This window comes from Heliconius melpomene, chromosome 10 (genome assembly GCF_056956725.1).
Source record: "Heliconius melpomene rosina isolate 202511_hmr_F chromosome 10, ASM5695672v1, whole genome shotgun sequence".
Lineage (NCBI taxonomy): Eukaryota > Metazoa > Arthropoda > Insecta > Lepidoptera > Nymphalidae > Heliconius > Heliconius melpomene.
In genome coordinates, this window is record NC_140398.1 from 15451668 (window position 1) to 15467053 (window position 15386).

General features: G+C 29.7%; 1 protein-coding gene across 4 annotated transcripts in view; it reads left to right on the top strand.

Moving 5' to 3' along the window:
• The first annotated feature begins 6432 nt into the window (after nt 1-6432).
• Nucleotides 6433-15386, top strand: part of LOC146535903 (uncharacterized) — an 89136-nt gene continuing 80182 nt past the window's right edge. For 3 of the 4 annotated variants that reach the window (XM_085190911.1, XM_085190913.1, XM_085190912.1), the window contains exon 1: nt 6433-6586. In XM_085190911.1, the coding sequence (XP_085047037.1) occupies nt 6538-6586 (49 nt within the window). In that variant the 5' untranslated portion in view covers nt 6433-6537. The remainder of the gene's footprint in view (nt 6587-15386) is intronic. The other variant, XM_085190914.1, reaches the window with a different exon arrangement.

A 15386-nucleotide genomic window follows, 5' to 3' on the forward strand; every position in this document is an offset into this window, starting at 1 on the left:
AATAAAAAAATAAACAAATAAAAGTGGAGAGAGAACCCGGGGGTAAATAAATTGCAGCATGGTCAAACTGATGCAGTAGCGGAAGAGATAAAATGCATTTGTTCCAGAACAGCCTCTTGTAGTCGAAGCCATGTGAGGCTTCTGTGCTGCAAGTGGAGTATATCTTAAATCTCAATAAAAGCTGCAAGCTTTTTAGATATGTTCGTAGGTAGGATGTTTGTATAAATATAGCGTTATTTATGCGTATTTTATATAAATGTATAAAAATTATAATAATCAAAGCACAGGAATGTTTTAATTGGAATATTTAATTAGGAAAATTATTTATTGAACCGTAATTATTTTTTTTTACTTGGACTGGTTCCTTATGAAATTTTTTTTAATAAGTAAAAACATAATAAACCAATATATATATATAAAACTGAAAATTAAAACTATTAAAATTTGAGTAAATTCATAGTACCTAATACCTAGTTAAATATTTTCATAACTATGTTTTCATTTTATTAAAAATTTCTGTGAATGTGAATTTACTGAAAGCTGGACAAAAAGATAATTAAAATTATTATAAATGAAAAAGCACTGTCTAAAGTGAAAGAATAGGGAAACAATGTTTTCTTTTCCCTTTAAGACTTTGTTATAATAATAGTGAGCGAAGCGAATTAGAGTAGACAAGTTAGCTGATGAAATCCCTTACATTAAATAATGAATGTACTATAGCGAGAAAAAATCAATATAATGCCTTTTAGTAAAATATAATGAAATAAAACAAATGGCATTGAAATAAAATGACTCTAGTCTTTGTTTACATGCAGTATTAATCTCAAGCTTATCTCGACTGGCCTTCTGTCGTTTCCCACAGTAACACTAATTAATACTGTAGGCTCTATTGATGACAAAGCGTTATTTGTAACTGACGGCTGTATATAGATACGATTTACAAGTAAATTAAGTTTGTTATTTATATTATATTTACATAGAATAGGATTTTGATTAAATATAAAAGTAAGTGAGTCTATAATAAAACATCTCTATCTATATCGCTGTCGGCGCACTGTAGAGAATGGAGGAGTTCTATCTTTCTTCCGTCTATACTCGTAGAAATATTTTTTTTTTTGTATTATTTATATTCAATATTGTGGCATATTTTTTATATATATAAAAATACTATCAATTAATTCCACATATAATGAAGAAAAAAAATACCAACTGGATTTTCTCTAGACGCTATTTATTTACATTATGTCCAGTTAAGGTACAATTTTTAAAAATAACTCGCTGCACTCGCTTAGTTACTGTAATGATAAAAAAAAATAATAATAATTTATACTCACTCAGGTTCCTCAGACTCTATATCCTTGATTTAACAATGCTTTATAAAATTATGAAAGAATAGAATGATGGAAAGCAATTGAATTGAACTATGTTTAATCCAATGCCATGAGATATACAATTATTCATATTATACAAATTAATTTTAAATTAATAACATTAAATAAAAATGTTATCATAAAATAAGAGTTATTCCTTATTGCTCAGAAAGTAATAGTTCAAAATAATTGATTTTCTTTGTTAGCGTGCAGATGTAAGTCAGATCTGCGCTTTATTCGAAAGAATCGATTGAATTTATTACCATCGTAGAATTCGATACAACACCTCGTGGATGTAAAGGAAAAATACAAGCGTCATGCATTCCGGAGAATGTGATCTTAGTGAGTGTACATTCTGCTAGACTTATTTTTATGTTGATGATTTTTATTCTTTTTTACTTTATATTTTGTTCTGTACATAGCGGGGTAGACTGAGGGAACCTGGGAACCTAATGATAAGACACTCCCATTTTACGCTAAATTCTGAAGGCATTTCGTGTTGAGTGTGGCGGAACTTAACGCCACACCACGCCTAAATACCAGAGCGAGGAAATGAAAATAAATATGGGAATTGAATCTACAACCTGCAGCGTGTAAAGGAACCTACCAGTTTAAAGGATCTAGTGATAAGACATTGCGAATTCGAGACATTGGTTCTTAAGTGGCAGACATCAATAAAGCACTTTGTCTACCAGAGCGTTCAAAATTACACCATATTATTATTATTTTATGCATAGTTGAAAAATAATATAATCTTATATATTTTAATGTAGATGTTACAAATAAATAGAAATACCATAAAGCCATCCACGTGAGAACAACGCAACGATTGCAGCAATTTGAAAAATTTTTGCACTTGCAGTAATTACATAAAAATACTGAAATATTTCTACAATAATATAAAATACATTAATAAGTTACGATATCGAGCAACAACCACTTTACTCACTTTTAGTATTTTAATACATTTTCATCATAATAGAGACGTAAAACAAAGTTACAAAAGTCGAAAGCACATACGTATGTGTAACGCGAATTGTATTATAAATGATTTATAAACGGCCGCACTTTATTATAACATTCTTTTGTTTTTAATATCTCAAATAATTTGGATATAACAAATCTATTACAAGAGTTTCATCCTTATATCAACGCTATAGCATATATATTTCTGTAGCGAAACGATTTTAAACGGAAATGGTTGTGGCGATGGGTGTATAAATTAAAATAAAATACCACTTTTATTTGATCTCTTAAGCTGATACTTAATCTTCGTCCCAAAGGTTCCTAGATAATGGTCCAGAGCCTAGACGAGATGGGGCCGGCCGATAGTAAATTGCTTAATTATTATTTCAACAATAGCTCTCGCTAATGTGTTACAAGCTTGTAATTTGACCCTGTGTTCTTTTGCGATTGTTGTATTTGGCAAGTCCAGAAGGCTACTTGTATGTAATAAGGAATTTTAATTACAATTAGGAATTTTAATCATTACATGCTATAAAACAAAGTACACTATAACAAGATATTGTTTGAGATTTGTTTTACACTAATCTTGTATCTATAAATGTAGGAGTTTACGATGTTCTTAAGTTAAAATAATAATAATTAATTGTCGTTTTAAGTTTTATGCCTTTTTAAACGTATTTCTAAAAGTAAAAGGAAACTTATCTTTTAAGTGCCTATTATTATAAATACATTTCAATAATATATTCGAATATGTTAATTAAGTATATATTATTTTGTATTGTATTTAGTTTTAAGTATTACGTCGTACTGTATTTATAAAATAATAAACATTGATCTTAACCTTAAGAAAGTTGCCATATAATAAAATTATTAATATATTAACATTTGCAGCAATGAGTGCCGCCACTCTACACGGAATATCTCCAGAATTTGGCGGAAGATGGGGAGTGGAAACATTTCCATTATGACATCATAATGGAAATCAAGTGTTTTAGCACTAGGTTCCCAGGTTCCTTCTGCCTATCCTGCTACATGTGAAATACAGCGTAAAGCTAAAAAATTAAGGTAATGTAAAAGAAGTGTTTTAAAAATACATTTTTTGTCTGAACAACAGAATGACGTTTCACAACATCACTCAAATTTGTAATCAATAAAAGTAAATTATTACTTCATACGTTTGTTTTGCAATATGTGATGGTCTGATGAAGTTAACTTCGAAATCTGAATTTTCAACCCATCAATATTGGTGTTATGAAAGAGATAACAATAATTATAGGATTAGCTTGTAATTAGTGTACAAGATTATATATTTTTTTAGAAATATGATAATGTATATGACCCATATGTGAAGTTCTGACTGTAAGAGTAATAGGTAGTAAAACCCACTACTACTTTAAAGCATCGTGAAATCGTGGCGCATGGGATACAAACGTGTGACTGTAAGGCGACGGTTGTGGTTTCGATTGCCAGTCGGAATAAATGATTATTTATTAATACTTTTATTTGATCGCTCTAGTACCAAGGTAAAAGCGCAGCGCTAAGTTCCGCCACTCAACACGTTATACCTCAAAAATTCAGTGGAAAGTGGGGAACGGAGTGCCTACAATTAGTTTCCCTCTGCCTACCCTGCTACATGCGTGATGCAGCGGGAAATGGAAAAGAAAAATACAAAATAATAACACTATGTTATAATAATATTATATAACAATAAACAAACAGAATAGCGATCGTTATCACAAGTGGGTTGATTATCGAATAATGTGTCAGTAACGCGGTTACTCGGTCGCTACCTTCGCAAAATCGAAAGTGTTACGAGCAGTTCGAGTCTTATGTAATGTTGCATCGATGCAGTACTCTTATCAGTTATCGGTTACCAATAATCATAATATTTTTTGTATATTATTTTATTATTATAAGATAATTTATTCTTAAGTAATATTTATGTATTAATTTTAGCATAAAATATTATTTGAAATCTTTTTCAATATATATCCGATGTATATCTTTTTATTCCATGTATTACTTTATAGCCACAATAATAGATATAATAAGCCTTATATTGGAATATATTGGAATATTGGAAACCAAATCATTTATATTCTAAAATAACCGTCAGTGTGGTCATTGCTTCTTATATTCTTTTAAGTCATGTTTTGGAAAAGCACATCGTTGAGTTCCACTTCTCAATAAGTAATGCATGCAATGAGTTAATTATAACATAAGTAAATAATAAATGAACATATTTAGATACAAAATAATTAATAATAACTATCGGGATATTTCAATCTTCATGTACATTCCAAGTCAGAAAAGAGAGAGGATTATCGAAGAGAATACAATAGACTTGTGATTTATTAAAACCAATATTATTCGTAACATAGCAATGCACTTAAAAAGCGATTTGTTTCTTATTATAAATGAAAATATTTTCCTTTGCGAAATTTGAATCCAACTGTCGTTATTAAACGTTTCTACTGAAACATAACAATAAGGAAAACAATATTCATATTTACAACTCAACAGTTTTAATTTTATTAGCATCTGATTGATATATAAAATGTAAATAACATTTATGAAAATGTCATCACGATATCTCGAAATTATTGTTATGGAATGATAATAATCTGATGCCCTTATATGCCTTTATACATTTTTTTTGGAGTTTGGTTACAAGGTCGCTTCATACAAAAATTTACGATTTCCATGTAATCCAAGGTTTATTTTATGAAGGGTTTTACATGCAACAAGTTATATTGTTAATAACCGAAATGATAAATAGCTTGAGGACGGTTAATTTAATAATTTTCTTCGCCAACGCAATCCTTACTAAACTTGGGCAATTTTGTTTGATGGTATTATGTTACACTGATTGCATGTTAATGAATAGGTGTGAATTAATAATGATTTTAATACATATGTATGTACATATATTATTTTATTGTTTACTTAAAATTAAAAATATATATAATATATCTGTCTATACAACGTATCTATCCATTCGTTAATACTGCTTATAACTTTAAATATGAGGTGTATAGATAACTTTAAAATACTAATATTTTGAACCCATTAAACATGATGTGATTTTCTTTTTGTAGAAGATAATTATTAATTGTATTTTGTCATTTTATATATTGTTGTTGTAGCGCAGTGGAATAATGTCTGATTGTATAGGCGTTGGTTGTGAGTTCCACCACTCGTAGAAATTAATTACGTCTCTCTAATCAAAAACGAAAACGAAGTGCAACGTTGAGGTCTTTCTCTCACGACTTACCTATTGCGAAATGGCTAGAATTTGTGTGAAAAGCAGAAATTAGAGTGTCTTGTAACTATTTCTAGCTAATGAGATTTTCTCTACTCATAATAAATTTATATTCACTAAGAATGATTTCGTAGTTATATTGTCATACGTGTAACACAAAACGACGCGAGGTACTACACTGTAGAGCAAAAGACTTCAACGAGATACTGGAGCTGCATTTACAATAAAAAATATTAAATTAAAATACTTCTATTATATTATTATATTAAATTCAAATAAGTTCAAAAATTTACATGAAATATAAAATCACGTTTTGTAAACAAAAATATTTAGATCTCAATTAAGTTTTGAAATTAAGCTATTAATAACTATTAAATGTAATTATAGTACACATTAAAGAATAATATTTTAGTACATTTATTGCTATAAATATAAAGAAAGAGCTCTATTATTTCTACGAAGTCATATTATGAAAGGCAGAGTTTACAATTTTATCTATCATAATTTTCTGTAGATAAAATTAAAGTTCAGAGACCGTAAAGTTATATTAATAGTTAAATATACAGCTTAATCCTACATTCTAAAATTATTTTACTATTTCAATATACGCAAAAAAAACATATTTATAACATAAAGAAATACACAACAGACATTTCGCAACCAACGAAACCTCGAACTATACTTTTGTTATACTTATCTGTAAATACGTTCACGAGCGTCATTGGCTTTATGACGCCAGTACAAAGTAAGAATTGTAGAGTCTGAATTCTCCCTACATCCCTGACATTTGGAGCCCTAGCCCGCCTAGCCCCCCTAGCCCCCACTACGTGCTCGCTCGTAGCCAGCTATCGGAATCACTAGCGCGCTGTACCTCCGCGCGTCGAGTCGCGGTATGCGTCGGTGGTGAAGTGTAGTGCAGTGTCGTGTCAGTGAATTAAGATGAAGTCCCTCAACGCGACCGTGCTATTCGCACTAGCTGTTATTGCAGGTATTATTAATATTAATTATTATTTAAATATTATTTGTATATTTTTACGTTTTATTTATATTTTTTTTTATTTAGCTTTTTTGCAGTAAATAAAAAAAATCAAAAATATATTTTATTTGTAGTCTAAATAAGCTTTAACGTTATCATATGCTCTAGTATATTGAGTGACACGTGAGTTTCCTGCTTTCTGTTCACTGATATCAATGCAGGTGGAATTTTTGCGATGCGTTTCAAATTGTCACTAAAAAAAATTATGTAGGGAAGTTATATTTTTTATTGTCGTAGTTAATTGTCGCATAATAATTTGTGGTAATTATTTGTTAATCAATTCAATTCAGGTATTAAAAAACATTTCATAATTATGTTTATCTATTTTTACATTCAATATTGTATTTTTTTTGGCGCATGTTTATGATATATGATACTAGAAAATGAAATTATATTTATAAAATTTGCATAAATTATTAATTTTTGTATTAGAAAATGCTTAATCTAAAAATAAGAAAATAAACTATGAATAAATATAAAATATTAAATAAATAAAATTTGTAAATAAAAATAGAAAATAATATTTTAGATATCTTAATACTAAGCAAAAAAAAAGTTGAAAAGTTCAAAGTCACATTAATATAATATAATGAAACGGAACTTTCTTCCAACTCTTGCGTCACTCGCGCTTGCAGTTAAAATATTCTTGCTTTTGAATATTTAAGTTAATGAATAATAAATACAAAAAATACATTACCGTTTATCTAGCTTTTTATTTAAGTTATATAATTCTTTTATTATATGACCTAGACTTTTATATAGAAAACAGTATAAATGTCTGTGTGTATCATTTAAAAATTAAGCAATACTATCCTTGAATTTATTCAAGATTTTCCTTTTGCTGATTTTACCATGAATTACAACTAAGGTATATTAATATCCGTTAACAGATCAACTTATTGGGATTTTGTGTTCCTAGAATTTTTATGTAAACGAATCTAAAGTGTATGTCAAATATTTGGTATGTTAAACACCAATTTTATATATACGAGTACATAATTTTACCAAGTTTAACCAAAAATATAATTAAAAATAAATAGATTTATATTTTAATTACCTGATATATTATTGTTTTACATTAGAAGGTTTACGTAATCTCTTTTGTAAATTACAATGTAGAGTTTTATAGCATTGAATTTATTCAGAGCACATACAATTCCAATCGAGCTTACTTTCATTTTCGATGTATCCGCAACTATTATACTATTATATGCTTTTACAATAACATTGTTCACGTAAAAGGCTTGAAATCTATATTATATAGGGGATAATTTTATGCATATTTCTTTTTTTTTATTAACATCTGTATATGGTTTAGATAAAAAAAAAACAGACTTAAAATTATAATAGTTACCGATATTTCATATTATTTTATTTTAATATATTTTGTTAATTTTCACAAGCAGCTGATTAGTAAAACTATTGAGAAATATTTAATTGTACTGTTGCAAGCGTTCAGTAATTGTAATCAGTGTTACGTAATGTTATGCGCGTGCGCCGCTACCGCCACTATAAATTGTGCGTACGCCAAATGTATGGATCTGTATCTACTTTTTGATTAATAGATTTATCTTTAATATTTCTTTAACAACATTATTAATAACAATACTGTAAAAAATATAAGATTTTTTTACTATTTTAATATAACCATTTGGCAGTCATAGCGTACCGGCACAACATCTTTTTAACGGGAATTTTCCCGTTAAATTATTTCCCGAATTATTCGAAAAAATCGAATTATACGAAAAATCCCGTAGATTATTTTCACTTTCGTCGTTTGTTAATAAGACAAAACGTGGGCGATGAGTTATTCCCCAAGAAATGTGACTGAAAAAAAAAACCAATCTGAGATGCTTTTTTTAAGTGAATTCTTTAATTAATTTTATTGATGCTTTAAAATTCGTAAAGCGTGAATCACGTTGGATATATTCAAATGTAGAGGTCATTGGTTTCATCTTCGCGCTCAAGTTTACATTTATGTATATACATATGTAGAATTTTACATATAATATGAAAGTGTGTAAAGTATAGTATAGGGGTTTCCACTCGAGGAAATTAAATATTTAATAGTTGCAATTTATCGCTCTCGTGTCGAGGGGAACGGCGGCGTTGAGTTCCGCATTGCATTTCAACTCTCGCATTGTAATTTCGTCGAAAAATTATTATTTTGGGTAATAAACAACGTAACAATAGGAAATGATAATATTAAAATAATTGAATACGATTCTACAATCATCACGTTAAGTTAAATGAAGTATATAACCACTGTATCTCGACGGAACAGCTTCACATTACCTAAGAATAAAATATTTGCTGTCAAACGGTTATTTACCTACTTTTGTATTCTATTCTATATAACATTCTGCAACACTTCATGCTTGTATATCCGAGTACAATTGATACGCGTGTTTTTCGGAAACCACAAAGCCTCGCTTGCTCCACACCTGAATTATTCACGCTTCGGTATTGTTATGCAAACAATTTTCGAATTCTGTTCATATAAAAAGTGAGAATAGAGTGCATGGTAGTGGTTAGTGCAGGTTTGATCGGAGTCGAGCTATCACTTTCTTTAGTTTTAGTTTGATTACTGTGTTAAAGGTGAAAGGGTAACGTTTTCTTATTACAAGATAAATTAAGTCTAGTTTGGTATAACTGTATATCTATATATGTATAAAAACTATTGATTTTTTTCATCAGTTTTTCGGTGAACCTAGGGATTTTCAAATGAAAATACTTAAGAATCCTTTATTTTATATTAGCGATTAATTTTGTATAATATTCCCTAGAGCTTTCCTCGATCTCGATCGATATGAACTACCTAACTTAAAAATATTTTTTCAACTCGAACCAGTCGCTCCTGAGAATAATAAACGAAATAAACTCTGTAGCTTTATAACAGTACTAAGTATATACAGTATCCAGAAATATATATACTATGTTGCTTTTTATTTTCAGAAATTTTCTAGGCTAATGGCAAAGGTCAATTGGCCATACATACATATTTCACGTATATTATACCTTCATTATTAACTAATTTAAATATAAAAACACAAACGCGTGTCAGTTTAAACGATTGTACAGAACCACAATAGACAATGTCGGCCAAGGCTTCTTCGTTTCACAAACAGCGTTAGTAATTCCGATCGCGTCCAAGTGTTTTGTCCGTTTCTAGCGAGTCTAGACTAGGAATAAGACAACTGGGTTTTTGTGACGAAACCAATCGTGGAATCCACCAGATACGAGAAAAAACTTCGATCCCAATTTTATAGACGAGTTATGAAATTTCCGCTGAAAGAACGTCTTGCGATTATTCAAATTTGTTCACTTGTTATATTTTTTATATACGGGTATTTAATTTAACTCGTTGCTAGAAGGCTACTTAAGTAAAGTCATCATTATTAATTGTTAAGAAACATCGGTTGTGAATGACAATTGCTTTTACGTGACTATAAATGTTATTTTTTAAAGAAGCTGCTGTTTTTGAGTGAATCGTTTGGAGATTGATTATTTTTTGCGCCTTGAACTCTCTTAAATTGCTAAATATTGTAAGATATAAAATTTTATATAATTTCTGAAAATTTTAGTAAAAATAATTATTTAAAACGAAAAAATGGTCATTTTTAGAACTAAATACAAAAAAACATGTTATTAGTAATAAAATATTATGAGGTTATTTAATCCATGCTTAAACTAATTGGGATATTAATATTTGTTAGATCGATCGTTAATGCAAATAAGAGCGGCAAGGCATTGAAATATTTAAAGATATTAACTATTTAATAATAAATAGGGAATAAATATAGTTTGTACAATAGTTTTTATAATAATAATATTTTTAATAAACGCTAAACTTTTTCATATAATTAATTATATTATGTAAAAAAACACGTACAAGCTAAATAAATATTAATCAACACGACGTTTGTTTTAAATGTACAAATTTTAGCAAAAAAATGTTTATTATTTAACGGTACTTTACTTGAAATATTAATTTCAATTTATATTTCTATTTCTTCACTTGAGATTCGGCGGAAAGTGGGGAATAGAGTGTCTATACACTAGGTTCTTCAATGACGTCAGCGGCTCAGCATTTACTAAACTAGGCGTATCTATGTTGTAGTAATTATTGCACATTTATAATATATGCGATATGTCTAATTTTTCTTATATAATAGGTCAAAGTTTACACAATTGTTCAAATCTGCATATTAGCTAATTTCCTTCACAAGGTTAATAATAATGTGGGCGAGTCTGTTATTTCGAGTATTGATCGAAATTTATGGTCTTGTAGCTTTGGGACTCTTTTCGACATTATTGAGAAAGGATTTCTTAACACCGTGACTTATGAGCAATCGATTTGAAAACACATGGTTTATTTAAATTAGGCTCCATTTTTCCTTATGGAGGTTGTTTGGGGAATTTGCGTTATCTCTAAACCGATAACGATGAGGTTTGCAAATAATATATTGAAAGATTTCATGTTATTGCCTTACTTACTATTTAAAAACGATTGAAGTAAATTTAAATTAAAATTACTATTGTATAAGGCTAGTTTTGGTACAGGGGACAAGTGTGTGATTGTAAACGCGACTGGCTATGGGTTAGATCGTCACTCGAGGAATTAAAATATTTATTTAAACTTCGCTCTGGATGCGTTGATGTAAAGTGCGGTGTTGAGTTCCGCCACTTAACACAAATGCCTCCAGAATTCGGCGGAAAATGGGGAACCGAGTGTCTTAACACTAGGTACCGCCTACCTCCGTTCATGCTATGTGCATAGGGTATAACAGCATTAATAATATATTGAAATATTCGACGTTATTAACTTATTTATTACACGGTTCAAGTAAATTTGAATTTTATAATTACTATATGCGATATCACGATTATAAATCAACATGAAGATTATACACGAAAGTCAATTTCTCATTCGCTGTTGAAACAGTCTGTTAAAATCCAATATAACATAGACGGCAATGTTAGGAATTTTGTTTACCCAACGCTTAACAGAACGTGTTCAATTTAAATGGTGATGCACTAATTATTATACCGATGTTAAGGTATTACGTTAGAATAAATATTAGCTAGAGAGAGGAGATCGAATAATGAAGGTGAGGGTTAATACGTGCTAAGAATAGGGAAAGGCAATGCGTGTAAGCTTACATTTCTATAGCAAATTACAGATACTGCTCCGAACTTACCATAACGCCATAAGTTCAAAGCTTAATAGCATATAACATAGTGAATTTCTGGGATGCTAAAATATTTAAATAATCAACTTCACGCTGTATCCCGCTAACAGCTGGGTAAGCAGAGGGAACCTAGTGCTAAGACACTCCGTTCCCCACTTTCCTCCGAATTCTGGTGGCATTGCCTCGCGTTTACATTCACACCTTGTCCCCAGCGAAGCGATTGGCCTCAAATGGCCTAAAATGTTTTAATATTTGTTTTTAAGTAACTTTCGCGGTCGTCGCATGTTTGACTTTCTTTAGACATTGTAAGCAAGGTTCGCTCATTAAGCATTGGCGTTATGTCACGAGGCAATTAATCTGGTCATGGCTGTTATAGCTGGCTTTTACTTCACATGCGAAATTGGAGGTTATTGTTTTAAGTTGTACCTTTCTTTTGAACATTCTGTAGAATTTTGTTTACATTATATTTGAATAATAATACTAATTATTGTGCTGTTACGGCAATGGAAAGCGTGAGTGTATTTGTAGATCCATTGAATTTGGGTTCGATTCCAATTTGAGTTAAATGTTTACATTCCAAATAAATTTCCTCAGTCAGCCAGTTGCGGGGGTTATGTGAAAATTAAAATATAAGTATTTAGAGTAATAATCATAAAACGATTACCTACAACGTAATAAATAAAAAGGAAAGCGTATTAAAATGAAATGTAACTAGTAAATTATGGAAAAAAGAAGTGTTTCCCTCTCAAGAAAACGTTTTTTACGGATAAAATCGACGTGAAATATCTCTAACACTTCCAGTTTGCTGGCAAGTGAAAACGGTCGACACACACATGCACATTGCACACACATGCAGGTAGGGTGTACACTAATGTGCAATTACTGTATGTGCGTGAGCTCTCGTTTGTGCATCGCGAGACAGGTTGATAAGTGTACGATACAATTTCTTTGTTATACGAATATAACTGTTTATATGATACTTATATATTTCTAATAAACATAACCGTTTAAAGTTTTTACAAGTATTATGTACGAGCTAAAAAAATTTATAGTAACTGTGAATGTGATGGTTGTGGGTTCGATCCTCGCTTGAATCAATGAACTGGCCATACAACACGCATTGTTGATATCTGCAGAAGTTTACCGAGTCTTAGGGCGGAATGTAGAGAGATTAGGTTCTCTATGTCTACTTTGTTTACAGCATAAAGAGAGAATTTAGAAAAGTATAGCCTTTATTAGAAAAAGAAATCTTGCAATTTAGTCTATAAACAGCAGACTATTTAGAAGGATCGAAATTTGTATAATGATCGATGATGATACACGCAACTATCTTTATCCTTTCCTGTTAATTTTGTGTACATTTTGGAGATGATAACGCTTCTAATGTTAATTTCAAAAATATCTACATCTCGTAAAATAAATATAAATTTAACTTTTATTTAAAATATGATAGTAATTTCTTAAAATAAATATTTGTCACTTTTTTGTAATAACTTAATTCTATATTACCATGCATTTATTGCATAACAAAAATTGAACGTTATGGTTACGGTAACTCCAATTTCTATCGAATTTCGACTTTCTTTTCTGTATTCAAATTAGGTAATAACATACTAGTGCAAGTAACCGCGAAACTATGAATCGGCACAATATTGAAAGGTTTGGAAATTAAATTACAATTCCGTCAATTTGTATGAATAAATATAATGAAGAGAAAGAGATTTACTGAAGTTTTTTTACACATTTTATGTACTATATAAGTATCAGTGCGGTTTCGACAATTTTAATTGAAAGCGGATATTAGTAAAATCTGACGTTAACCTAAAACTTACATTATTTTTTATAATATTAGCAGTAATAGTTTTAATTATGTTAAATTGTTCCCAATCTACAGATTGTTAATCGTTTATCGTTTCTAAAGGCAAGTAGCATTTAAAGCAATTAATAATAATAATGTCGCTATGCGATCTCTCATAAGGAAACAAGTTCTTAATTTTCAAGATATTGTGTGAGTGATGGCTATGACTTTTGGCGGGAAAGGGTGCGGTATCGCTGCGGGAAAATGAAAATAATTCATTCTACCCGGCGGAAATCGAACCCACAACCGTTATCAGACGCTTTTAAAATTATGAAATCGAAAATAACTATATTTACTTGTTTGTTTTACACGTATTACGGAACAAATACAATAAATTAGTTAAATCTTGTAATAATCAGATGACAGCGGTTGCGTAATGTTAGTGCGAAAGTACATTTCTCCGACTCATACGAAATGTTGGCGAAACACGATTTCTCGCTGACTTCGCATATAATAACAAACTTGTTAAATGTTTGGTACTGGCCAGTGTTTATATATCGATCACTTAGGTGTGAATCTATTAGCATATTTATTATTAAATGTTTTTTACTTCTATATAAACAATTGTATAGCGTAAAAAGTTTACTTAACTTTTTCATTTCAGTTGTTTTAATAATATCAAATTAATATGACAAATATGAGAAATTGAATTAATTTCATTATAGTTGTGCAATGCCTCGACAATAATGCGGAACCTGGTGAACAGAGATATCTTAAGGGGAACGGAGTGTCTTATACTAGGTTCCCAGGTTCCCTCTGCCTACTATGCTATGTGCTGGATACAGTGGGAATCTAAAAAAATATAATATGATTTATTCTTTCTATTATAATAATCTATGCACGACCACGAAACTTGTTTTGAACATATTTAGGGCGGAATCAAATTTCCGGTACAATTATGTCAACCTTGCAAGAACCTTCCGGCCTTATACGTCTAGTGTAGGATTAGGCAACGATAGAAGATAACCTCTAAACAAAAAGTAAAGGCTTTCAACGAATTCTTATAAAACTCGTTCGTTTACTATATCAAGTTTATAAACTAATTTAAATATCGTTTATTTGTGTTTTCGAAATTATTATTATAATAAAGATCCGGTTTTCTTAAAAATATGAGTAATGAAGTAAAATAACGGTAGTTGGTTATTTTGTATCAACGCCCTTGATTGGTTTGTTGTTATGTTTTAAAATTCCTTCAAAACAAAACAATAATGAAAGTTAAAATATGTTGCTAAAATTTAATACATTACATTAGTTAACTAAAGTTGTTAAAAATAATATATTTGGAGAGATCGATATATTGAATTTGTTTATAAATTCTTACCATCAGAATTCAGGGCAAAGCTTTCTTTTAATCGATGCCGATCAAATCACAAAATTTTAACCTATACTTTTAGTATTTTTAAGCATCTTACAATTTGTGGATTAGTTGACAAATATAGTAGCATATCACTCTGTTTTATATCATCTCCATGTTAGGCCTATAATTACAACCAGAACCGTACAAACATTTTCAAATACCAAAACGGCGGCGGTATTAGTACTTACTAACATATTTATAATAGTAAATCAGTATATTATTTTATTGCAACTTTACTACCAGCCTAGTTTCAAACACTGTTACATATTCACGTAATACTAAGGCATTAAAGAAAATAATACTCTATTATTGTTCTATGTAATGTCTAATAAATTAAATAGTTAC